This window comes from Vulpes vulpes, chromosome 4 (assembly GCF_048418805.1).
Source record: "Vulpes vulpes isolate BD-2025 chromosome 4, VulVul3, whole genome shotgun sequence".
Taxonomy (NCBI): Eukaryota; Metazoa; Chordata; class Mammalia; order Carnivora; family Canidae; genus Vulpes; species Vulpes vulpes.
In genome coordinates, this window is record NC_132783.1 from 23460527 (window position 1) to 23487972 (window position 27446).

At 39.2% G+C, this 27446-nt stretch overlaps 1 protein-coding gene and 1 long non-coding RNA gene across 3 annotated transcripts in view; both read left to right on the forward strand.

The window, feature by feature from the left end:
* LOC140598721 (rho GTPase-activating protein 20-like) overlaps positions 1 to 14426 on the forward strand; it is a 40149-nt gene extending 25723 nt beyond the window's left edge. Inside the window, exons 8-15 of the mRNA XM_072757247.1 lie at positions 278 to 355; positions 2492 to 2552; positions 5188 to 5376; positions 6983 to 7155; positions 8470 to 8631; positions 10404 to 10513; positions 11030 to 11219; positions 14406 to 14426. Coding sequence (XP_072613348.1) covers positions 278 to 355; positions 2492 to 2552; positions 5188 to 5376; positions 6983 to 7155; positions 8470 to 8631; positions 10404 to 10513; positions 11030 to 11219; positions 14406 to 14426 — 984 coding nt within the window. The remainder of the gene's footprint in view (positions 1 to 277; positions 356 to 2491; positions 2553 to 5187; positions 5377 to 6982; positions 7156 to 8469; positions 8632 to 10403; positions 10514 to 11029; positions 11220 to 14405) is intronic.
* Positions 14427 to 14479: 53 nt separating this feature from the next.
* Positions 14480 to 24575, forward strand: LOC140598535 (uncharacterized). Of its 2 annotated transcripts, none has more exons than XR_012000974.1 (3): positions 14480 to 14581; positions 15915 to 18003; positions 24405 to 24575. It is a non-coding gene; the product is annotated as an uncharacterized lncRNA (long non-coding RNA). The 2 variants fall into 2 exon arrangements; XR_012000973.1 differs by lacking the exon at positions 24405 to 24575 and adding an exon at positions 18817 to 19101.
* Positions 24576 to 27446: the final 2871 nt, after the last annotated feature.

Consider the following 27446-nt stretch of genomic DNA (forward strand, 5'->3'; position numbering starts at 1 on the left):
TCTCAATTTTTCTCTTCCTTGCTTCAGCTGCTGTATTTTGTATGCCACAAATTCCTGGAGGGAAATATATGTTTTACTGACATGTTTCCTACTAGCTTCATGTTATATAAAAAAATGAAAATATAATTAAGGGTTCGTGTTCTACACGTGCTTTACTTTGTCATTACCTGGAAACAAGCTTTACTTTTGGAGTATGGATAATAATTTGACAATTATTTGGTCACATGCTTTAAATTTTAAAAAAATTGTAGCAATTTTTCTTATTTATTTTTTACAGTCCGTAACTGTAACAGTGACAAATTCCGACACAGCAAATGACACTATCAACATGTTACTAACAATGCTGGGAATAACCGTAAGTTGCCTACTATCTATTTTTAGTTTACGAACCAACTTTGACTTTTGAGTTTTGTGAGTGTGTGTGTGTGTGTGTGTGTGTGTGTAGGTGTTGTGCACCTCCCATCATAAGACAGCTGATTATTGTGGATAACATACTCATATTTTCCTTCCAACTTTAGAAATTGAAGGCAGTGAAGCTATAGTATTAGCTTATACATGAGTGCTATTCTTATATTCCCATTTGAAATTTTCTGCAAATTCAAAGTTATAGCCTAAAATTGGACTATAATTTTAGAGTGCTAATAACAATATGCAGTTTACTGTATATATTTTAAATACAGACAATAAAGATGTTTCTAAGTTTCTTTTTTATTGTTGTTTCTAAATTTCTAAATATTTCCTCCTCTATTGGACTCTTCTTTCTGTGTTTTCAATTCTGATACGTCTCCATCCCTATTGACCCTAGTTATCACACAAGGAAGGACTCAATCTGTTTAATGAATCCTAAATTACATGTTCTGTTGTACATTTTGACATAAAGACTACATGGCTACAAGCTACCTCCTTTTGATGCAGATCCTGAGGATGAAGCAGCTCATACCCTTTAGCAACTGGTAAAGACAAAGACAAGTTCTGAATAAGACCATGGATCTGGGGCTGATCTCTTTTTATGAAAGAGAAATATATTTGAGGATGAGGTTTTATAAGGGAAAAAAGAGGGACAGTGATAGATGGAGAGAACCAAAGGGAGCACTTGGAAAGCACAGCTTCTTATCCAAAATCCTCTGTAAATGTGATGTGACATAATCATAAGATGGTTTGTAAATTCTATCTGAGCCAATGGTATAATATAGGCCTTTAAAATTTCAGAGCAATGAGAATTTGGCAGAAGAAATCAATGATTTCTGTACAAACAACATTTAATAATACATCCAAGATAAAATTGAATTTATATGTACTGACTAAAGCACATCTTTACATACGTTTCTAACCTGTATGATATAGAAACCCTAAGTAAGAATTAAATCCTGGAAAAGAGAGTGAGTGGTTTGAGGGATGAAGGTGGGGAGATTGACTAATGATTTAACTCATTTTATTTCATGTTTGTGATTTTCTTTACTTAAAGCGATCAATGTCACTAGGCAAAGAATTTCTATTTTAATAAAGAACTGGGCTTATTTGGCTTTATGTAAACCTGATTTAAAGGATTCCAGCATGGCATTTCCAAACCCTACCCTACCTTATTAGCTCTTACTTCTTATTTGCAACACAATCTTGAGCAGATTTAGCTGTGTGTGTGTGTGTGTGTATCTGTGTCTGTGCCCATACCTATGACATTCCTTCATAAGGTGAAGGCCATGATTTTTAATCAGGAGTCAAGGGCACATGATAACTATTACCAATAATTCCATTTCAAACGTTTTTTTGCTTTCGTCTCCAGGAAGACTCTTTAAAATAGTTCAGCAATCTTTATAATTTAGAATTGTTTGTTTCAAACAATTGGGATTTTCAGTATTACTGGGCAATAATTGTGCTGGGAGTAATCATTTTCTGCATCTGACATGCTGCCTAGAGTCCTCATCCTTTCTCTCCCTAAAGTGGAGTTTGCCTGCCCCAAAGCCAGTGGCAGACTTCCGTCCACTATCTCCTCAATGTCTCTTGGGCATTTGTCTCCTTTGGCTCAGGGCTGCTGAGCTATTGATGCCTCTCAAGTTACTTTGCTCAGGATTAGTCATAGCAGAGTATATGGCTCTCTGGACAACATGCATCTCTGGGCAGGGACATTTGGAGACAAAGGCCAACGCTATCCAAGGAGTCTAGAGACAGCAGAAGAGAGGACTCTGAGATGAGACTTTTACTCCATAGTAAAGGGACACAAATCTCATTTCTTACACCATGGGCCACCCACAAAGTGAGGGGCTGGCTGTACTGTGGTTTCCCGGTCTTTATCAAAAATTGCAAGAATCTGGGACAGTCTATTGGAAGCTGTGAGGGGAACTAGTTAACAAGTACTATAGCTACCTCCATGGACCAAATACCATTTATCCTGGCCCCAATTCTTTCTTTTTGGAAACACAGATATGCTAAGGAAATGTGTTCTTCAAGTACTGTGAAAGATATGTTTTGACACCTAGTTCTTTTTGTTTCCAAGGGCTCTGAGAACGACTTCCAGCTGTGGGCGAGTTCTGGCAAGGAAAAACTTCCACTAATTGGTAAGTGTCAGGGAAAATCTAAGATGGGATTGATTAGGTTCAAAATTGTAACTCTAAGTTTCAAAGTAATGGTTGTTCTTTCTTAAGCTTCAAAATCCTTAAAAGTGAAAATCACATGCAATATTCACTCACATGTTTAATAAAGAATTACCAGGTACTGTTGCCCAGGCATTGATAACATCTCTTCATTCAGCAGCTATGATTTAGTGAGGGAGAGAAATATAAATTTTTGTTTCTACTTCTTTTTACCTGACAAACAGAGCTGTCTTGAAAAAGTGTGATTATTTACTATTTACTTACTTATTTACTCATTAGGTATGAAAGCAAAATGGATTGGAATTTTTCCCATACATTTATTTTTCATATGTCAATTTTGAATTCTAGTTCCTAACTGCTAAGAAGCCTCTATTTGTGAGAATTCTCTAAAATCCAGTTATGTCTCTGAATCCAGGTACAGATATGTATTTAACACCCCTGCCCTGTGCCCAGTTTTCTCTGCACCATAAGGAAAATGAGATAATCACATTTAAACTCCTCTCATCTTCACTGATGAAATCGCCTGCACTTTGCTGTTTCTCAGGTTTTTTCCATCACTGTTCTTAAGGTTATTGATAAACAGATTGCACCTCTTCTAAAATAGTTATTAGCACAAGTTCTCTGAAAAAAAAAATCTTTGGATTAGCAAAATTGTTTAATGTTTCCAGTAATGGAAGGGTTTAAAAAAAAAGAAAAAGAAGACAGGATTGGTAGCAGGCCTTGAAGTATAGTAATGGATGGTAATGGTGACAATAATCTCTTCTAGAAATCTTAAAGCATTCCTTCTTACATGAAATTTTTTTATCCTTTTAATAAATCTGTGAAGCTATAACTCTTTTTCAAATAATCTGGAAATCTAAACAACCAATTTCCTTTTTTTAAAAAACAACCAATTTCTTTCTGCAAAATATACATTCCCAGTCTTAGACTATAGAGTCACAAAGCTCATCACTGAGAACAAAACCCCTCAGTACCACTTCCTGTTTTGAATTAATGTTGACATCTTTGTAAAAGTTGGACAGGGGCAGCCCTGGCGGCTCAGTGGTTCAGCGCTGCCTTCAGCCCAGGGTGTGATCCTGGAGAGCTGGGATCGACTCCCACGTTGGGCTCCCTGCATGGAGCCTGCTTCTCCCTCTGCCTGTGTCTCTGCCTCTTTCTCTCTCTCTGTTTCTCATGAATAAATAAATAAAATCTAAAAAAATAGTTGCTTAGCAGTAAAAAGGAAAAAAGTTAAATACTTATATATGTTTTAATAAAGTGCATTAATTTAGATAAAATGATGTAGATGGTAACTTTTGAGACTTTGAATAGCTTCACACACGAACGCAGCTCTAAGGAATCTGAAGAGCCTGTCGTTCATGATGATCCATTAGAGCATTCAAAAATGCATTTTTTAAAACATACTCTCAATTCTCAATTGTGGATTAACTCCTGGTTATCTTGGTTTGGTTGTATTGCTGTCATAGAAGCTTCTTTTTCCTTAATGGAGCGAAGTCCCTGTGATTCTTGTGAACATTGCATTCATGACGGATGAAAAGAACAGCAAAAGCTCCTTTAGGTACATTCAGTAATAAATCTGGAATGACAGAATGAGAATTTTCATTCTATTCTTAAAAAATGAAATCCATATCATTTCATAGGGTCTTTGAGAATTCTCTAGAGAGGAAAAACAATTTAAAGCATAAAAGAGCAAAACAAATCACTTGGCAGGCAATTCTGGATAGCTCTGGGTGTGGTTTTCTATTCTCTAACCATCGTTTTACAGTTTGCTTCTGGGTTTCCCACTCTGCACACCCTTCCTTCTGATCATTGCCTGGCAGGACACCCCATAGAGGGAGGGCAGCAGTGGAAGGGAACCATAAAGCATAAGGGCAACCCATCCCATTACTCTAGAGTAGCTCTGGCTGGAGAATTGACAAAAGGAAATGAACAAAAAATCTGTTCGACTGACATTCTGTTGGAGAGAATAGTGAAGATAGCAATTCTTTATATATATACTCCAAATATTTAAAAATTTATTAACCAAAAAATAAAAGTAAAAAATAAGAATATTAACCACCAATGCTTATTAATATATTCACTCTGATAAGTTTGTGTGTGGACAAGCATTTCAAAGAATTAGTGTAAGGCTCGACGGGGTCAAGTAATTTGCCTACGATGTATAGATGTAGTTAGTGTCAAGGCACAAACTAGAAAACCTTCAACATTCTCAGATAGTTACCCAGCAAAAGTCAGCATTGTTTATTGCACTCATGAATATATGTATTTCAAGCAAAGTAACATGCTTTCAATTGTTTTCTCTTCTTAAAATCTTTCCCTTGGGCACACGCTTTCTGTAAGGTGTTCCCACAAGGGTGCATATGATGCTCACTGAGGAGGCACAGCCTTCTTTATCTAGAAGTCCCAGAAAAATACCAACATATACAAATAGGGTGATGCTTACACTCAGGTTTGGTTTGATGACAAAAATACCAACATATACAAATTTTTTCTTGATGACAAGAATACCAACATATACAAATAGGGTGATGCTTACACTCAGGTAGTTTGATGACAGCCATCACCATCATCCTAAATATTCAGGTTTCTTTCCATACAGGACATGAACATCCCTATGGAATTAAAATGAGCCATCTTCCATCTACTAAAGCACTGCCAAAGGAAGCAGAGGACTCCATCTCTCCTTCCCCAACTCAGGAGGCCCTCCTTCTGGAGCAGAAGATCACAGAGATGCAAATCCATTTCATACTGAAGCCCAGGCACCCAGCCCAGAACAAGCAAGGGAGAGGTGAGCCGCTTGCTTTTCTTCAAGTGCCTTCCCTTGGCTCATGTCTCCATGCTTAAACACAATTCAGACACACAGTTTATTCTTTCTGGGTGAGCTTATTGTCATCAATGAGGAGGAACAGTATAGGAAAGAATGCAAAAACTACCCAAAATCAAGCTTAGAAAAATTCAAAAGTCTGACATCAAGACCCAACTCATTTCTATGAAGGTTGTTTCCTTGTTTTAAATCTTTTGGGAAGACCTTTAACTCCTGTCTTTCTCTATACCCTCAGAGCACTTTCAAGCCTGCCCTGAGCCATGCCTTGTGCTGAGTAGTATATCATATATTTAGTTTAACGAGTTGTAGGTAGCATCATTTATGTTAAAGTTGAGCAAACCGAAGCTTTAAAATGCTGAGCTTCATAAGTGGCAGGACCAGGATGCTTCTGGTGCAGTGCTGGCACCCACATGAGTGGAGGTGGTGATGCACTCACTACATCCCAGAAAAGCCAAGTGGCCGGGTGTTCAAGGTTATTTGGTGAAATGTTCCTCATGTGCTTATCCTTCGAAACCTTGGCTCATCTCTGGACTCTTCAAAAATCAGTTATTTAAGCAATGTTAAGGAATCTTCAAAGGAAAACATTCACAGCTGAGCACTAGAAACTTTGAACTCAGCTTTTCACTGCTGGTCACCTTTTCTTTGGAAAGCTCTTCCTTCATAGGGAATGTTGAGTAATTAAAAATCATCTCTGGAAACTGGTGCCTTCGTATATATATATAATATATATATGCATTCATAACCTCTATAAGTGCATTCATAACCTCTCATTGTTTTTTTCGCTTCTATGATTTCTTTCAAGCCTGGGACTTGTGTGTAGATGTATATTTACATATATGTTTGAGTGTGTGTGTGAGGAAGTAGGTTTCCACACTTCATTGTGGTTTAGGCTCCTTTCAGTAAATGTTAAACCTATTTAACCAAAAACATCATCTCTGGGTGGGTTAGTGGGATATGACAAGAAAACACAGCCACCACATAGCCAGCATGTAATGACAACATCCCAAGGACCCTGACTGCAGCAAGTCATCCTTGAAGATGGCCCAGAGCAGAGGAACATAGAATAGGGCTCAGGCAGATTGTGTCCTGAGAAGCAGATCCTTTGGATGGTAGAAACTTGAGCACTCAGAAACCAAAGAGGAAATCTGGGGCTGAGGGGAGACTGGCTGTGAAAGCAGAGGATTACCAAACTCAGCCTGATTTGCATACCAAATCCTTCTAGCTTTTAAAATCAGATCTGACACCTGAACCCACTGATCACTCCAGTAGAAAACACATCTACAGGTTCAGTGCCTCCTGATGCCTTGTAACTGGCAGTAACTGATGACACAGGGAGTACTCACCTTGAGTCTGATCGAGTCTCTAGGTTTAACCATCAGTCTGAAGGATATGACCAAGAACTTATCAATGCCATGAGGATGCTGTTAGCCAACATCAGGATGTGGAGAGTTCTACACAACAAATGACTCAGTTTCACTCTTCTAGCCACTACAACGAACACGCTGCAAAATGGCAATGGTGAAAATAATGCTAAGTGAATTAAAATACACTAATCTCCCTTCTTCCTTAGATTCAGGCCAGACCATGAAAAGCACTGCTTTCAGAGACTGGGCCTTTTGGCGGCGCTCTGGCACTTGCCAGAAAAACCAGTGCAGAGTTGCACCATCGGCAATACCACAACAGCTCTTTGGGGTTTCACTCACAAATATATGTGATAAGGACAACTTGCCCTTCCCAATACTGGTAGGTCTCAGTTTGGTCTTTTTTTTACCTTCCTGAGGAGAGGGACCTTGGAGAGGCAAAGTGTTCTCATGCAAACCTACCCTCAAATGGAGAAATCATTAGACAGTCCCTGGCTTTGGCTGAGAAGCTTTGCTAGTGTCATTTGATTTACCTACTGAAGAGTCATTTGGCCAATACAGCAGAACAACGTTTTGCCTATTCCACTTGTTTCCACCGAGACCCATGTAGGCCTGTTCAGATCAGTCAAAATGGACTCTGTGTGCATGAATCATCTTCACATTCTGCTGTTGTCTTCCTGAACTCACAGTAGTCTCAGGTCTCCTTCAACGGAGTCTACTTAATCTAACAACTGAAAACATCTTACCTAAGCATAAAGACTCATCCTGAGGCATATATGAATCTGCTAATTCTAAAAGAGGATGTTAAATGACAGCCACAGAGTTTGCCCTTGTTATCTCAAATCGGTGTACTGAATTGTCAGTGTGGAAATTTCCTGAGTACCCAGGACCTCTGCAACCCTACACTACATTTGGGAATGTTATCCTAGGTGTGAAGAAATTAACCACGTTAGTTCCATGCTTGCTACTACCCCGTCCTTGCATCACATCAATTTTAGGGGGTAGCTAGAACTATTATCCTCCATACTTTACAAATGAATTAGCTTTCAGTACAGTTCACATTTGCCCCAGGTCACACAAATGATCAGAAGCATAATAGGTTTCCGATCCCTTGGTCTATCAGACTCCAGCCCTTATTATCTTTCTACACTGCAGGGAGGGGACATGAAGATAGAGCAAAGGACAGTGAAAGACTCATGAAGGAAATGTAATCAGATAATAAGAAGAGAGCTTTTGAGCTTTTTTTTTTTTTAAGGAAGAAGGGAAATAGAGATAGTTGGAATGGAGGATACAATCACTTAAAGAGGAATCAACAAATGGGAAATGAGTATGGCAAAAAGATTTCCATACTGGGGGAAGAGCATCTATGTAAGAGAATAAGGAGCGAAGACTGGTAAAGTAGGAGACAGGCGAGGATTCCACAAAGGCCTTGAAACACAGAAGTTTGATTTAAAAGGGCAAATTCAATGAAAAAGCTGATTAAAATAAGTGATTACAATGTTTCAGTGTATGACTGTACGGTGGATTTTTGGGTAGAAACTATAGAGAGACATTGACTAAAGAATCTAAATTGACTTTAGTCCTTCCAGCTCTAAAACCGTACACCATCCAATAGCCTAGCTCTTTCTAAAAGGAAGCAAGCTTCTGCTCTGGGCTTGGGATACAAAATGTATATGCTCTTCTTTTTTTCCTACAGGATATGCTTTCCGTGATCAATCGGAAAGGACCACTCCTGGAAGGCATCTTCAGAAAATCAGCCTGTATAAAATCCTGCAGAATCCTAAAAGAGAAACTAAATTCTGGGGACAGAGTTAACTGTTACAGCAAATCTGTTCATGTGGTAGCATGTGTTTTAAAGGTGGGGAAAGTTCTAGCTTTACCACACATGGGTAACTGAAGCTGTGATGGTGTCTTTCATTATGATTGCCCAGGAACCAACATAGGCATAACTGATTAAGAACTTGTCAAACTGGAAAACACTTCATGAAATCAAATTTAAGGAAGCTACTGTAGGAGTTAAAAGCCCCATACATTAGAAATACTTTCTGTTTTCACCACAAACAGCCTACCTGAGGACTCCATGCAAAATACTAATACTAATATGATACTATTAATACTAAGAAATTTCAAAATATACACTCACACATACATAATATTTACCAAAGCAAACATCCTGCTTTGGATGACATCCTCACCACGATCCTAATGAAGGCAGTTTCCAAAAGAAAAATCATACGAAAAATTTGAGAATAGGTAGGGAATTTCACAATAGTAAGCAAATGTTTACTTTATGAGGAATCCAAAAAGGCTCAGTGAGGTGACCAAATCATTCTTAACCATCATTGTCGCATTGTCTCCTGTTTCTTGATGCCTTTTACTTTATAAGTCATGGAGGAATGATTTTGCCATTTGTGTCTCCTTTCACCACATCCTAGGCATCCTTTAGTTAATATTTGTGATGTCTAGCCCACCATCCAAGGTTATAACGACATGTTAGCCAGCTCTTGCTACATGCCAGTTTTGATAAACCTAACTTTTGGAGTAGGTGCAACAGACAAAAGTAGATTGGAATTCTGAAAATTCAATAGATCAACTCAAGAACTATATTAATTTGGAAATTATACAGCTACATCACAGATATCCCATTCTATTGCTAAAATGGGAATGGAGAAAGAAGTGAGAACTAGAATAGAGAATTTAATCCATCTACCTTGGCACTTGCTATCAGCTCTCAACAAAACTAAGTTAAGGCAGTAATGATGACACTCTTACAATCAAGGTCCTATGTGGTCCTTCCTTGTCACATTTGGTCTTTTCTTGTCCCTCATTTTCGTTCAACTATATGAAAGATACCAATAGTCCCTGACCACTACTACACTGAGGTCCAGTAAAACACACCACTAAATATATATATAGGCATCAAGAGACAGGGGAAAGAATGATGATACATTAGGTACTCGAATAGCATGATAAGTGTTGCCCTCTTGAAGGTGCACACATGGAATTGATGTTTCTAGCAAGGTTTAATAGGGTCTTTTCTATTCCCGTGTTATAGGCACAGACTAGGAAGATGGTGACCACGTGTGCATAGAGTTCTTAGACATTCCTGAAGCTTTCCCTACTTAAAGTTGACTAATCTTTGTGGAGAATCAGACTCTGCAACCTTGGCCTGAATAGTATCATGCCAAACTATCTGGAGAATTGGCCTACACTAGAAATGAATACATCCTCAGGACCATCACGAGTTTGCCATTAGACTCTCTACTTTTGTATAGTTCAGGAAAGGAAGAATGATACAATTATGAGAGTAGCTTATGTAGTAGTTTGCAGAAAAGCACACAAAAGAGTAAGTGCTATATGATACAAGGGAGCTTTGTCCTCATTTACACTGAAGCCTAGGCTCTGCTTTGATGCTTTCATGTTTGTTGGAGAAAATCCACACACCTGCTTTTGCACGTACAAGTCAATGGAGAATCAGAGCAGAGTTCCATGTGGGTCACAGTTTGGGTATCTATGACGGAAGTAAGACTGAACTGAAGTTTGCAACTAAGTGTTTTCTCTGTAATATTTCCAATATATATTTTGTATATGTGAGTGTGTCTGTGTGTATTTTTCTTTTATCCACATAAGGATTTTCTTGAAAATATTGAAGGCAGTTTACTTTCATCGGACCTCTATGAAAAATGGCTTCGTGTTCTTGACGAAGTGACAGAGAAGAAAAAAATAAATGCAGCCCAGAGGTAATGATGCAATAATTACTCTACTCTGGTCATGGCTCAGAAATACAGCCAATATACTATTAGGAATATATTGGTTTACTTCTTGCCACTTTGACCACTAAAATAACATTCAATGCCACATAGTTTCAATTCTTGTCACCCATGGAGGGCAGTTTCAGAATACAGACATGCCTTATGGCTATTATTGTACTTCTCCTGACCTTATTAACATTGACTCATTAGTCATTGTATAACTTCTGAATATATGAAACTGGTAGACAAAAGTCAGTGGCCAAAGAGATGCCAGTGCATCAACAGCCAGTGGCATAACCTAAAGTTTGTCAAACATTTAAACGGAGTGGGTTAGCTCAGAAATTGAATTCGGTAAAACATTTTTGTATACGTTCATGCCTGGAACTCTGCTACAGCAGGCTGTATACTAGATCTAGAAAGATGTTCTCTGCTCTCCATCTCTATACTTCCAGCTGCTAAGTGCAGTGACTTGCCTTATTTAAAAGTGCATCTTTCTGACTTCAGGCTTCTAGCCCAGCTGCCAAAAGTGAACGTTGTTCTCTTGCGATACCTTTTCGGAGTGCTCTACAACATTGAGCAACAATCCTCATCCAATCAGATGACAGCTTATGAATTATCAGTGTGTATAGCCCCAAGCCTTCTTTGTCCACCTAATTCCTGCAGGTTGGAATTGGAAGAGAACTTCAAAAAAAAGGTAGGGAGAGCTCTCATATGTGTCCCCTCGGGTTTATAATCCAGGCTTTGAATCTGAAATGTGTAGTAGTAAATTGGATGGATCAGTTCTGAAAAGTGCACATCTTCCTAGGCTTTCTTGGAATGGCAGGTTTGTTATGCTTCTCTGGTGGAATATGGGAAGGGGTCTTAACGTGGGAAACGCAGAGCAGTTGAGTCACTTCTTTCCCATCCAGGAGATTCAATACTAGACTGACTAAACAAAAGAGAGAGGAGTGATGTAATATGGTAGAAAAGACCTGGGCTCCAGAGTTTGACAAGCCAAGGTTCAAATCTCAGCCTGATCCTTGAGGGAGAGCTTGTAACCTTGCGCAAAGACATGGTTTCCTCATGACACAATGGTAACAACCCCCAGTTCCTGTGGTCGTTACTGGCACATCCTAGGTGGCTTGGGCACTAAGAGCACCCATGGCTCCAAACACATAGCTTTGCTCTGCAAGTTGTGGCTCATTTAGAAAAACACTTGACTACTCTTTTGCCTCTGCTACATCAGACAGAAACTAGTGAGATATTCCAAAACATCCTGATGAAGCCACACATACCTAATAAGATGACAGCTTCCCCAAGCTCATGCCAAGAGCCAGCATTATTCAAAGTAAGACATGAGAAGGGACTGCGGCTAGACAAACATGTTTTCTCCCCAGCCCTGTGAGTTTTTACTCAAAAACAAAACAAAAGAAAACTTCAAAAAAAATCCACAGGAATATCCACTTTCCAAAAAATATTTGTCCATATTTAAGAAATGGATATCATAGGATTTTGTCACTGCTTTATACATCTAAATCAGATATTTTCCTAAGTTACAACCCAATATTTTCTGGAAGCAAAATTTTAGAAAATAAGTAAACTTTTAGAAAGTGGGTTACTTTGAAAACTATCCTAGTTTTAAAGATGTAACCTTTGGTATCACAATGTTAGGTATTAAATTAGGCCACAAAGTAGGAGTTTAGCCCTCTGTCTAGTAGTATTTTAAAATCTGTACTCAAAGTACAATGGAAAGCATCACTCTATGTTATTTATTAGAGAACTTGGGTTTCTATTTATTTTTATCAACTCTGAATTTTTCATAGAAGTCTTTCACAGTTTTGGTTAGATCCAAGGTTTATAAACAAAATGTGACCTATAACTCTTCCATATGAAAAAGAGCACCCCACTGTGTTCTTTTTGCATTACAGGCTTCTCTCATACAGTTTTTGATCGAAAATTGCCTGAAGATATTTGGCGAAGACATCACTTCTCTCTTGGGAGAGAATTCAAAGAGTTGTCATAACAATGGGAAGGCTGCAGGTACTGTGGATAATTTAATAGGCTTTAGGGAGACACAGGCAGCAAGGTTGCCAGGGGTCATGGCAGATACTTAGCCCTGTTCTGGAGCCCAGAGCATGCCCAGGGCAATGATTCCCAGCTGCTCCTTCTTCTGAAGGCTGGCTAGCAGGTCAAGGGAGGTTTCACACTGTTGGAGACCCAGGAAAGCATAGAAACTTCAAGACGTTTTGGCAGTATTAGGAGATAGCATGGTATGATACAGTGTTTGGGGATATTTTTAAACACAATTTTAAATGGATCCCGCATCTATATTATATTTTATATGTGGGTAAGCATATAATGCATAATTATTTATTTCTACTTATAATATATAAATGTGCTCTGGTTGAAACCATAGCACGGGGCTTTAATTCCTGCTCCATTCTCTTTTTGATCAATGGCTCTTGAGGCACCACAGGATTCCAGTGCTCTTTAAAATGAGTTGAAAATAACCAGCATCATTGAGAGAAAAGGACTTGACTTGATGTCAAACAACCTCTCCAGAGTACAAACTCCAGTGCCCCCGTTTATCATCTACATGACCTTTGACCAATTACTCTAGCTCGGTATCACTTTATTCATGCCTAAAATGTGGATAAAAATAATGCCTAAATCTTAGAAGTGTTGTCAAGATTCAATAACATAAAGGATGTAAAAACGTTTCTAAAACACAATTAATAGAACTAGGAGAAGTTCCTCTGAGCCTAGTGCAAGTATTATTGGAGCCTAGCAAATCACAGCTCCCTGGCAACACCCCATTTTTTGTAAATTGGAGTTTAGATCCAGAACCTGGAGACACATATCATCAATCCCTCCATACTTTTGACATATCTTCGTTTTACGACATATACCTCATTGTGTTGAGGGAAGCTTTTGGATAATCCGTGTCATCAGGAATTAAGATGAGTCTAGTACCATGTCTGAGAATATGCTGGTGCAAGACAAGTGTTTGTTTTTCATGTCGTCAGTGACAGAAAATCAAACTGTTGAATCCAAGCCAGTGAGAGTGATAGTGATTTCCAGAAGAGCACAACTGCAGAATGCTACCAAGTCCCCATGTGGTCCATCCACCTACATGTCTACAGTTTAGTAAGGCACTGAAGACTGGAATCTCCATAATGACCCTTGACACTTCTTTTTCTGTTTTTCCAATGAATGAGGAATGAACCCCTTCCAAGACCCAGCTATTTCCATTTAAAGTTTTTTCTTTGGTCCCATATATTCATATTGAGGAATCTTCCACAAATTATCTCCCCTTTTCACTGCCTACCATATCCTATGAACTACTTTTTGAATTGTATTGTACTGTGTTGTGTTGTATACTTTTATATGGATAATAAAAATCATTCCATAGCTCAGTACGTTAGACAACCATTTCTTTGGTTACGATTCACATAACACTTCAGTGGAGACTCATCTGAGCAGTTCTGGTCTCAGACTGGATTTGAAACCAGAGGATTACTAATCTCAGCCTGATTTGCATACAAATCCTTCTGGCTTTTAAAATCATATCTGACAGCTGAACCCACTGATCACTCCAGTAGAAAAGAAACGTCTACAGGTTCAGTGTCTCCTGTTGCATTGCAAAGACAGTAACTGATGGCAGGAAATTCTGACCTTCAATCTGATCAAGTCCCAAGGTTTAACCATCAGTCTGAACGATAGGAGCAAGAACTCATCAATGCCATGAGGACCCTCTTAGCCACATTAGAACATGGAGAGTTTTACACAATAAATGACTCAGTTTCCCTCTTCTAGCCCCTACAATGAACATGCTGTATAATGGCAATGGTGAAAATAAGGCTAAGTGAATTAAAACACACTAATCTCCCTTCTTCCTTAGATTCAGACCGGAAGACGATGAAAAGCACTGCTTTCAGAGACTCGGCCGCTTGCCAGCTCATTGGCCCGTCCCAGAACAACCAGTGCACAGCTGTGCTGTCTGAAGAACCAGGAGAGCTCTTTGGAGTTTCCCTTACGGATATCTTTGATAAGGACATCTTGCCCTTACCCATACTGGTAGGTCTCAGTTTGGTCTTTTTTTTTTTTTTTTTTTTACCTTCCTGAGGAGAAGGACCTCGGAGGGGCCAAGTGTTCTCATGCAAACCAACCCTCAAATGGATAAATCATTAGACAGTCCTTCGCTTTGGCTGAGAAGCTTTGCTAGTGTCATTTGATTTACCTACTGCAGAGTCATTTGGCCAATACAGCAGAACAACGTTTTGTCCCTTCCACTTGTTTCCACTGAGACCCATGTAGGCCTGTTCAGATCAGTCAAAATGGACTCTGTGTGCATGAATCATCTTCACATTCTGCTGTTGTCTTCCTGAACTCACAGTAGTCTCAGGTCTCCTTCAACGGAGTCTACTTAATCTAACAACTGAAAACATCTTACCTAAGCATAAAGACTCATCCTGAGGCATATAAGAATCTGCTAATTCTAAAAGAGGATGTTAAATGACAGCCACAGAGTTTGCCCTTGTTATCTCAAATCGGTGTACTGAATTGTCAGTGTGGAAATTTCCTGAGTACCCAGGACCTCTGCAACCCTGCACTAGATTTGGGAATGTTATCCAAGGTGTGAAGAAATTGACCACGTTAGTTCCATGCTTGCTACTACCCCAGTCCTTGCATCACATCAATTTTAGGGGGTAGCTAGAACTATCATCCTCCACACTTTACAAATGAATTTGAAAGCTTTCAGTACAGTTCACATTTGCCCCAGGTCACACAAATGATCAGAAGCATAATAGGTTTCCGATCCCTTGGTCTATCAGACTCTAGCCCTTATTATCTTTCTACACTGCAGGGAGAGGACATGAAGATAGAGCAAAGGACAGTGAAAGACTCATGAAGGAAATGTAATCAGTTAATAAGAAGAGAGCATTTGAGCTTTTTTTTTTTAAGGAAGAAGGGAAATAGAGATAGTTGCAATGGAGGATACAATCACTTAAAGAAGAATCAACAAATGGGAAATGAGTATGGCAAAAAGATTTCCATACTTGGGGAAGTGCATCTATGTAAGGGAATAAGGAATCAAGACTGATTCCAGAAGGAATCAGGCGAGGATTCCACAAGGCCTTGAAACACGGGAGTTCGATTTAAAAGGGTAAATTCAATGAGAAAAAAATCTGATTAAAATAAGTGATTACAATGTTTCAGCGTATGACTGTCAGGTGGATTTTGGGTAGAAACTATAGGGAGACATTGATTAAAGAATCTAAATTGACTTTAGTCCTTCCAGCTCTAACACCGTATACCATCACATCGCCTAGCTCTTTCAAAAAGGTAGCAAGCTTTTACTCTGGGCTTGGGATATGAAATGCCATATACTCTTCTTTTTTTCTCTCAGGATATGCTGTCCTTTATCAATGAGAAAGGACCACTCACGGAAGGCATATTCAGAAAACCAGGTAGTATAAAGGCATGCAGAATCCTAAGGAAGAAACTAAATTCTGGAGACAGAGTGAGGCATTACAGCAAATCTGTTCATGTGGTAGCATTTGTTTTAAAGGTGGGGAAAGTTCTAACTTTATCCGCACATGAGTAAGTCAAGCTGTGATTGGTGTCTTTCATTATGATTGCCCAAGGAGCGACATGGGCAGAACTGATTGAGAACTTCTCAATTCGGAAAACACTTCATGAATTCAAAATTTAAGGAATCTACTGTAGGAGTTAAAAGCCCAATACATTAGAAATACTTTCTGTTTTCACCACACACCACGCCCCTGAAGACTCCATGCAAAATACTAATACTAATATGATTACTAGTAATAATAAGAAATTTCAAAATATACACTGATACATACATAATGTTTACCAAAGCAAACATCCTGCTTTTGATGGCTTCTTCACCACACTCCTAATGAAGGCAGTTTCCAAAAGAAAAATCATATTAAACATTTGAAGATAGGTATGGAAGTTCACAATAGTAAGCAAATGTTTATTTTATGAGGAATCTAAAAAAGGCTCAGTGAGGCAACCAATCATTCTTAACTATCATTGTCGCATTGTCTCCTGTTTCTTAGTGCCTTTTACTTTATAAGTCATGGAGGAAGGATTTCGCCATTTGTGTCTCCTTTCACCACATCCTAGGCATCCTTTAGTTAATGTTTGAGATGTCTATCCCACCATCCAAGGTTATAACGACATGGTAACCAGCTCTAGATACATGCCTGTTTTGATAAATCTAACTTTTGGAGTAGGTGCAAGAGACAAAAGTACTTTTGTATTCTGAAAATTCAGTAGAAGGACTCAAGAACTAGATTAATTTGGAAATTATACAGCTACATCACAGATATCCCATTCTATTGCTAAAATGGGAATGGAGAAAGAAGTGAGAACTAGAACAAAGAATTTAATCCATCTAGCTTGGCACTTGCTAACAGCTCTGAACAAAACTACGTGAAGGCAGTAATGATGACACTCTTAGAATCAAGGTCATATGTGGTCCTTCCTTGCCACATTTGGTCTTTCCTTGTCCCCCATTACTGTTTAACTACACAAAAGATACCAATAGTCTCTGACCACTACTACACTGGGCTAGAGTAAAACACACAGCAAATATATATATAGGCTTCAAGACACAAGGAAAAGAATGATAATCCATTAGGTACTTGAATACCATGGTAAGTGTTGCCCTCTTGAAGGTGCACACATGGAATTGATGTTTCTAGCAAGACTTAGTAGGGTCTTTTCTATTCCCGTGTTATAGGCACAGGCTAGGAAGATGGTGACCACGTGTGCATAGAGTTCTTAGACATTTCTGAAGCTTTCCCTACCTAAAGTTGACTAATCTTTGTGGAGGAACAGAATCTGCAACCTTGGCCTGAATAGTATCATGTCAAACTATCTGGAGAATTGACCTACACTAGAAATGGATACATCCTACACTAGAAATGAATACATCATGAGTTTGCCATTAGATTCTCTACTTTTGTATAGTTCAGGAAAGGAAGAATGATGCAATTATGAGAGTAGCTTTTGTAGTAGTTTGCAGAAAAGCACACAAAAGAGCAAGTGCCCTATGATAGAAGGGAGCTTTGTCTTCCTTTCCACTGAAGGCTAAGCTCTGCTTTGATGCTTTCATTTTTGTCAGAGAAAAGCCACACACCTGCTTTTGCACGTGCAAGTCAATGGAGAGTCAGAGCTGAGCCCCATGTGGGTCACAGTTTGGGTATCTATGAAGGAAGTAGGAATCAACTGAAGTTTTCACCTAAGTGTTTTCTCTGTGATATTTCCAATATATATTTTGTATTAAATATACATATGTGTGTGTGTGTGTTTCTGTGTATATTTGTGTGTGTGTGTGTTTTTTTTTATCCACATAAGGATTTTCTTGAAAATATCGAAGGAAGTTTACTTTCATCGGACCTCTACGAAAAATGGCTTTGTGTTCTTGACGAAGTCACTGAGAAGGAAAAAATAAATGCAGCCCGGAGGTAATGATGCAATAATTACTCTACTCTGGTCATGGCTCAGAAATACAGCCAATATACTATTAGGAAAATATTGGCTTCCTTCTTGCCACTTTGACCACTAAAATAACATTCAATGCCAAATGGTTTCTTTTTTTAATAATATATTTAATTGTTATTTATTTGTGTTCAATTTGCCAACATACAGAATAACACCCAGTGCTCATCCCATCAAGTGCCCCCCTCAGTGCCCGTCACCCATTCACCCCTACCCCCCACCCTCCTCCCCTTCCATCACCCCTAGTTCATTTCCCAGAGTTAAGAGTCTTTATGTTCTATCTCCCTTTCTGATATTTCCCACACATTTCTTCTACCTTCCCTTATATTCCCTTTCACTATTATTTATATTCCCCAAATCAATGAGAACATACAATGCCAAATGGTTTCAATTCTTCTCACCCATGGAGGCCAGTTTCAGAATACAGGCATGCCTTATGGCTATTATTGTACTTCTCCTGACCTTATTAAGTAGACTCCTTAGCCATTGTACAACTTCTCTTATATATGAAACTGGTAGACAAAAGTCAGTGGCCTAAGAGAGATGCCAGAGCATCAACAGCCTGTGGTATAACCTTCAGTTTGTCAAACATTTAACCAGAGAGAGTTAGCTCAGAAATTGAATTCGGTAAAACATATTTCTATACGTTAATGCCTGGAACTCTGCTACAGCAGGTTGTATACTGGATCTAGAGAGATGTTCTCTGCTCTCCGTCTCTATACTTCAAGCTGCTAAGTGCAATGACTTGCCTTATTCAAAAGTGCATCTTTCTGATTTAGGCTTCTAACACAGCTGCCAAAAGCGAATGTTGTCCTCTTGCGATACCTTTTCGGCGTGCTCTACAACATTGAGCAACAATCCTCATCCAATCAGATGACAGCTTATGATTTATCAATGTGTATAGCTCCAAGTCTGCTTTGTCCACCCGTTTCCTGCAGCTTGGAATTGGAAGACAACTTGATTAAGAAGGTAGAGAGATCTCTCATATGTGTCCCCTGTGGTTTAGAATCCATGCTTTGAGTCTGAAATATGTAGTAGTAAATTCGAAGGAACAGTTCTGAAAAGTGCACATCTTCATTGCCTTCCTTGGAATGGCAGACTTCTTTATCCTACTCTGGTGGAATATGGGAAGGGGTGTTGTTAAATTGCGAAATGCAGAGCAGTTGAGTTGCTTCTTTCCCATCCAAGAGATTCAATACTAGACTGACTAAACAAAAGAGAGAGAAGAGTGGCATAATATGATAGAAAAGACCTGGGCTCCGGAGTTTGACAAGCCAAGGTTCAACTCTCAGCCTGATCCTTGAGGAGAGAGATTGGAACTTTGGGCAAAGCCATGGCTTCCTCATGACACCATGGTAACAAACCCCAGCTCCTGTGGTTCTTACTGGCACATCCTAGGTGACTTGGGCACTATGAGTGCCCATGGCTCCAAACACATTGGCCTTGCTCTGCAAGTTGTGGCTCTTTTAGAAAAATACTTGGCTACAGTTTTGCCTCTGCTACATCCGACAGAAACTAGTGAGATATTCCAAAACATTCTAATGAAGCCACACATACCTAATAAGATGACAGCTTTTCCCCAAGCTCATGCTGAGAGCTAGCATTCGGCAAAGCAAGACATGAGTAGGGACTGTGGTTAGACAGACAGACATGTTTCTCTCCAGACCTGTGATTTTTACTCAAAAACCAAGCAAAAGAAAACATCAAAAAAGAAAAATCCACAGGAATATCCACTTTCCAAAAAACATTCTTCCCTATTTTAGAAATGGATTTCATAGGATTTCATGTATGTTTTACACATTTTAATGAGATATTATCCTAAGTTACAACCCAATATTTTCTAGAAGCAAAATTTTACACAATAAGTAAAGTTTAAGAAGGCAGGTTACTTTGAAAGCTGTCCTAGTTTTAACGATGAAACCATTGGTATCACAATGTTAGGTATTAAACTAGGCCACAAAGTAGGAGTTTAGTCCACTGACTACTAGTATTTTAAAATCTGTACCCAAAGTACAATGGAAAGTATCACTCTAAGTTATCTTACTAGAGAACTTGGGTTTCTATATATTTTTATCAACTCTGAATTTTTCATAGAAGTCTTTCACAGTTTTGGTTAGATCCAAGGTTTATAAACAAAATGTGACCTATAACTCTTCCATATGAAAAAGAGCACCCCACTGTGTTCTTTTTGCATTACAGGCTTCTCTCATACAGTTTTTGATCGAAAATTGTCTGAAGATATTTGGCGAAGACATCACTTCTCTCTTGGGAGAGAATTCAAAGAATTGTCATTACAATGAGAAGGCTGCAGGTACTGTGGATAATTTAATAGGCTTTAGGGAGACACAGGCAGCAAGGTTGCCAGGGGTCATGGCAGATACTTAGCCCTGTTCTGGAGCCCAGAGCATGCCCAGGGCAATGATTCCCAGCTGCTCCTTCTTCTGAAGGCTGGCTAGCAGGTCAAGGGAGGTTTCACACTGTTGGAGACCCAGGAAAGCTTAGAAACTTCAAGACGTTTTGGCAGGATTAGGAGATAGCATGGTATGATACAGTGTTTGGGGATTTTTTTAAACACAATTATAAATGGATCCCACATCTATATTGTATTATATATGTAGATAAGCATATAATGCATAATTATTTATTTCTACTCTGGTTGAAACCAGAGCACGGGACTTTTATTCCTCCTCCATCCTCTTTTTGATCAGTGGCTCTTGAGGCACCATAGGATTCCAGTGCTCTTTAAAATGAGTTGAAAAGAACCAGCATCATTGAGAGAAAAGGACTTGACTTGATGTCAAACAACCTCTCCCGAATACAAACTCCAGTGCCCCCATTTATTAGCTATAGGACCTTTGGCCAATTACTCTAGCTCCGTATCACTTTATTCATGCCTAAAATGTGGATGAAAATAATGCCTAAATCTTAGAAGTATTGTCAAGATTCAATAACATAAAGGATGTAAAAACATTTCTAAAATGCAAATAATAAAACTAGGAGAATTTCCCCTGAGACTAGTGTGAGTATTATTGGAGCCTAGCTAATCACAGCTCACTGGCAACACCCCATTTTGTAAATAAAGTTTAGATTCAGAACCTGGAGACACATATCATCAATCCCTCCATAATTTTGATGTCTTCGTTTTACAACATATACTTCATTGTGTTGAGGAAATCTTTAGGGTAATCCATGTCATCAGGAATTAAGATGAGTCTAGTGCCATGTCAGAGAATATGCTGGTGCAAGACAAGTGTTTGTTTTTCATGTCCTCAGTGAGAGAAAAAAAAAAACTGTTGAATCCAAGCCACTGAGAGTGATAGTGATTTCCAAAAGAGCACAACTGCAGAATGCTACCAAGTCCCCATGTGGTCCATCCACCTACATGTCTACAGTTTAGTAAGGCACTGAAGACTGGAATCTCCATAATGACACTTGACACCTCCTCTTTATTTTTCCAATGAATGAGAAATGAACCCCTTCCATGACCCAGCTATTTGCATTCAAAAGATTTTCCATGGTCCCATATATTCATATTGAGGATATCTTCCCACATATTATCTCCTCTATCTTCAATGCCGACCATATCCTATGACCTACTTTTTGAATTCTATTGTACTGTGTTGTGTTGTATAATTTTATATGGATAATAAAAATCATTCCATAGCTCAGTAGGTTAGACAACCATTTCTTTGTTTATGATTCACATAACCCTTCAGTGGAAGCTCATTTGATCAGTTCTGGTTTCAGCTGAGGTCACCTGTGCACTTACAGTTAGCCTGCAGCTCCTGTCGAGCTAACCTAGGTTTCTGTGTATTGGCGCTGGCTCTCAATTGGTCCCCATGTCTTCCATAAGGTAGCTTCTCCTCCTTTCATATGGTGGAGGAAGAGTACCCAGAGGCAAGAGGGACTTTTCAAGAGTTAATGTGGGAGAGGACTGTGCAAAGCACCACGCCAAAGGTGGTGGTTTTCAAGACGAGGAGGCATTATTTCTTGAGACCACACATCATAAAACTCACAGCAGCACCACTACCACACATATCCTTTCCTTCACTGGCTTTTCATCCTCAGTTCTGTACACCAGCATTTCCTAAGGGGTATTCCAAGTAGGGTAGGAAGAATCTTTGAAATACTAATTTTTTTTTTGCCTGAGATATTCCTTCCCTCAACCTTCTTCCTACCTTAAGCTGCCTTTAGAGACAATTAAATCACCTCCTCCAGGCATAGAAGCAGGAGGAGAATATGAGGAAAAGGGATCTCCATGTTGCTTATGAGTTTTACAGTGTTGGCTTTCTAGGAAACAGAAATGATTCATAGCATAGAGTAGAAGATTTGGGTGGCAATCTCACGGGAAAAAAGCCCAAAACCTTTGGTAGGTACATAGGATATCTGCACCATTTCCTGCATGGAAACCAAATGGAAGCAGAAAATCCTCACAGAATAGTGAGCTGACATGTCTAAGAACTATGGGGCCCTCTATGTCCATGCAGAGTTTCTAATACCTCAACATGGAACATGTATCTCCATCAGTCCCAAAATAGTATGGAAGAAATAAAAAGCCACTGGGTGTGAAAGACATGCCTCAGCAATAGGAGTACAGGCCAATTTCCCAGGACCAGAGAGCAGTTTGGACACCTCAGCACCTATTTATATACATCAATGACACAGAGCAATTAGATAAGTGGCACTTCATCATTTTACAACTTGTCCTGCACCAGAAGACTCCGGAACATAGACACACTCATGGGGGCAATTAAGAAAACCTAAATCACTACCAGTCTCAGAACAGAGAATCAAACTAGGCATCAAGTGAGCTATTTAGAACTACAGAACTGTACATTTCTGAATCATGCCAGCGTGTAGACGGAGATTGCTATCAGTGCATATAGAATATAGGATCCATGCATTGTTTTCCCTTTCCCAGGAAGGGTTCCCTTGTGAAATAGGTCTAGGAAATTCTTACTTTCCTTTTGGAAGTCAAATGCCCCAGTTTTCTTCCACATATATTTCACATTATTCGACCCTTTTGAAGCGACCCCATTCATTAATGATCCTGGGAACCTTTATTGCCTTGTGCCGAATAGTATCTTATATATTTAGTTTAACTTGGTGTAGACAGCATCATTTACGTTAAAGTTGAGCAAACCAAAGCTTTAAAATGCTGAGCTTGCTAAGTGGCAGAACCAGGATGCTTCTGGTGCAGTGCTGGCCCCACATGGGTGGAGGTGCTGATGCACGTACTACATCCCAGAAAAGCCAAGTTGCCCGGTGTTTAAGGTTATTTGTTGAAATGTTCCTCATCTTTTTATCCTTCGACAGCTTGGCTCACCTCTTGACTCTTAAAGCAATCGGTTATTTAAGCAATGTTAAGGTATCTTCAAAGGGAAACATTCACTGCTGAGCAGTAGAAATTTGAACTCAGCTTTTCACTGCTGATCTCCTTTTCTTTGGAAAGTTCTTCCTTCAATAGGGAATGTTGAGTAGTTGAAAATCATCTCTGGAAACTGGTGGTCTATAAATGCATTCCTAACCTCTTATTGTTTTGCATTTTCTATGTTTTCTTTCAAGCCTTGTACTTGTGTGTAGGTGTATATATACATGTATGTTTGAGTGTGTGTGTGAGGAAGTGTGTTTCCACACTTCATTGTGGCTTAGGCTCTTTTCAGTAAATGTTAAACCTATTTAACCAAAAACATCATCTATGGGTGGGTTGGTGGGGTATGACAAGAGAACACAGCCACCACATAGCCAGCATGTGATGACTACTTCCCAAGGACCCTGACTGCAGAAAGTCGTCCTTGAAGATGGCCCAGAGCAGAGGAACCAGAGAAGTAGGGGTCAGGCAGATTGTGTCCTGAGAGGCAATTCCTTTGGTTGGTAGAAACTTGAGCACTCAGAAAGCCAAGGAGAGAATCTGAGGCTGAGGGGAGCCTGGCTGTGAAAGCACAGGATTACCAAACTCAGCTTGATTTGCATACCAAAAACTTATAGCTTTTAAAATCAGAAAAAAATAAAAAATAAAAAAATAAAATCAGGTCTGATACCTGAACCCACTGATCACACCAGTAGAAAGCAAACATCTACAGTTTCAGTGCCTCCAGATCAGTGTAATGGCAGTAACTGATGGCCAAGGAAATAATCACCCTGAGTCTGATCAAGTCCCAGGTTTACCCATCAGTCTGAATGTTATTGACAAGAACTCACCAATGCCATGAGGATGCTGTTAGCCAATATCAGAACGTGGAGAGCTCTGCACAAGAAATGACTCAGTTTCCCTCTTCTAGCCTATACAATGAACATGCTGTATAATGGCAATGGTGAAAATATGTCTAAGTGAATTAAAAAAACACTAATCTCCCTTCTTCCTTAGATTCAGACCAGAACACCAAGGAAAGCAGTGCTTTCACGAACTCGGCATTTTGCCACTGTGCTGGCACTTGCCAGAACAACCAGTGCAGAGCTGCACTGTCTGAAAAACCAGGACAGCTCTTTGGAGTTTCCCTCACGGATATCTTTCATAAGGACAACTTCCCCTTCCCAATACTGGTAGGTCTCAGTATGGTCTTTTATTGCCTTCCTGAGGAGAGAGACCTCGGAGAGGCCAAGTGTCCTCATGCAAACCTACCCACAAATGGAGAAATCATTAGACAGCACCTGGCTTTGGCTGAGAACCTTTGCTAGTGTCATTTGATTTACCTCCTACAGAGTCATGAGGCCAATACACAGAACGACGTTTTGTCCATTCCACTTCTTTCCACAGAGACCCATGTAGGCCTGTTCAGATCAGTCAAAATGGACTCTGTGTGCATGAATCATCTTCACATTCTGCTCTTGTCTTCCTGAACTCACCTTAGTCTCAGGTCTCCTTCAATGGAGTCTATTTAATCTAACAACTGAAAACATCTTACCTAAGCATAAAGACTCACCCTGAGGCATATATTAATCTGCTAATTCTAAAAGAGCATGTTAAATGACAGCCACAGAGTTTGGCCTGTGTTATCTGAAATCGGTATACTGAATTGTCGGTATGGAAACTGCGGAGTATCCAGGACCTCTGCAACCCTGCACTAGATTTGGGAATGTTATCCTAGGTGTGAAGAAATTAACCACGTTAGTTCCATGCTTGCTACTACCCCAGTCCTTGCATCACAGCAATTTTAGGGGGTAGCTATAACTGTCATCCTCCACACATTATAAATGGATTAGAAAGTTTTCAGTACAGTTCGCATGTGCCCCAGGTCACACAATAGATCAGAAGCAGAGTAGGTTTCTGAACCCTTGGTCCATCTGACTCCAGCCCTTATTATCTTTCTACACTGCAGGGAGAGGGCATGAAGATAGAGCAAAGGACGGTTGAAAGACTCATGAAGGGAATGTAATCAGAGAATAAGAGAGCATTTGAGCTTTTCTTTTAAAGAGGAAGGGAAATAGAGATAGTAGGATTGGAGGATACAATCACTTAAAGATGAATCAACTAATGGGAAATGAGTATAGAAAAGATTTCCATATATGGGGAAGTGCGTCTATGGAAGGGAATAATGAAAAAAGACTGATAAAGTAGGAGACCGGTGAGGATTCCACAAGACCTTGAATCACGGAAGCTTGATTTAAAAGTAAATTCAATGAAAAAATCTGATTTAAATAAGTGATTAAAAAGTTTCAGTGTATGACTGCAACGTGGATTTTGGGTAGAAACTATAGAGACACATTGACTAAAGAATCTAAATTGACTTTACTTCTGCAGCTCTAAAACTGTATACCATCCAATAGCCTAGCTCTTTCAAAAAGGAAGCAAGCTTTTGCTCTGGGCTTGAGATATGAAATGCCATATACTCTTCTTTTTTTCCTACATTATATGCTTTCCTTTATCAATCAAAAAGGACCACTCATGGAAGGCATCTTCAGACAATCAGCCAGTATAAAATCATGCAGAATCCTAAAAGAGAAACTAAATTCTAGGCACAGAGTGAACTTGAACAGTGAATCTGATCTTCTGGTAGCATGTGTTTTAAAGGTGGGGAAAGTTCTAGCTTTATCCACATATGAGTTACTCAAGCTGTGATGGTGTCTTTCATTATGATTGCCCAAGAACCAACATAGGCATAACTGATTAAGAACTGGTCAGATGGAAAACACTTCATGAAATAAAAATTTAAGGAAGATACTGTAGAAGGAAAAAGCCCCTTTCATTAGAGATACTTTCTGTTTTCACCACACACCTCCCACCGGGTGACTCCATGCAAAATACTAGTACTAATGTGACTACTATAATAATAAGAAATTTCAAAATATACATTGACACATAACGTTTACCAAAGAAAACATCCTGTTCCTGATGATTACCTCACCACACTCCTAATGAAGGCAGTTTCCAAAAGAAAAATCACATGAAAAATTTGAGAATAGATCTAGAAGTTCACAATAGTAAGCAAAAGTTTACTTTATGAGGAATACAAAAAGCCTCAGTGAGGCGACCAAATCATTCTTAGCCATCATTGTCTCCTGTTTCTTAGTGCCTTTTACTTTATAAGTCATGGAGGAAGGATTTCGCCATTTGTGTCTCCTTTCACCAGATCTTAGGTATCCTTTTGTTAATATTTGTGATGTCTAGCCCACCATCCAAGGTTATAATGACACGGTAACCAGCTCTAGCTACATGCCTCTTTTGATTAATCTAACTTTTGGAGTAGGTGCAGGAGACAAAAGTACTTTGGTATTCTGAAAATTCAGTAGAATGCCTCAAGAACTAGATTAATTTGGAAATTATACAGCTACATCACAGATATCCCATTCTATTGCTAAAATGGTAATGGAAAAAGAAGTGAGAACTAGAACAAAGAATTTAATCCATCTAGCTTGGCACTTGCTAACAGCTCTGAACAAAACTACGTGAAGGCAGTAATGATGGCACTCTTAGAACCAAGGTCATATGTGGTCCTTCCTTGTCACAAGTGGTCTTTCCTTGTCCCCCATTACTGTCCAACTATATGATAAATAGCAAAAGTCCCTGACCACTACTACACCGGGCTACAGTAAAACACACCAGTATATATATATATATATATATATATATAGGCATCAAGACACAGGAGAAAGAATGATGATACATTAGGTACTCGAATAGCATGATAAGTGTTGCCCTCTTGAAGGTGCACACCTGCAATTGATGTTTCTAGCAAGGTTTAGTAGGGTCTTTTCTATTTCCGTGTTATAGGCACAGCCTAGGAGGATGGTGACCACGTGTGCATAGAGTTCTTAGACATTTCTGAAGCTTTCCCTACTTAAAGTTGACTAATCTTTGTGGAGGAACAGACTCTGCAACCTTGGCCTGAATAGTATGATGTCAAACTATCTGGAGAATTGGTCTACACTAGAAATGAATACATCCACAGGAACATCATGAGTTTGCCAT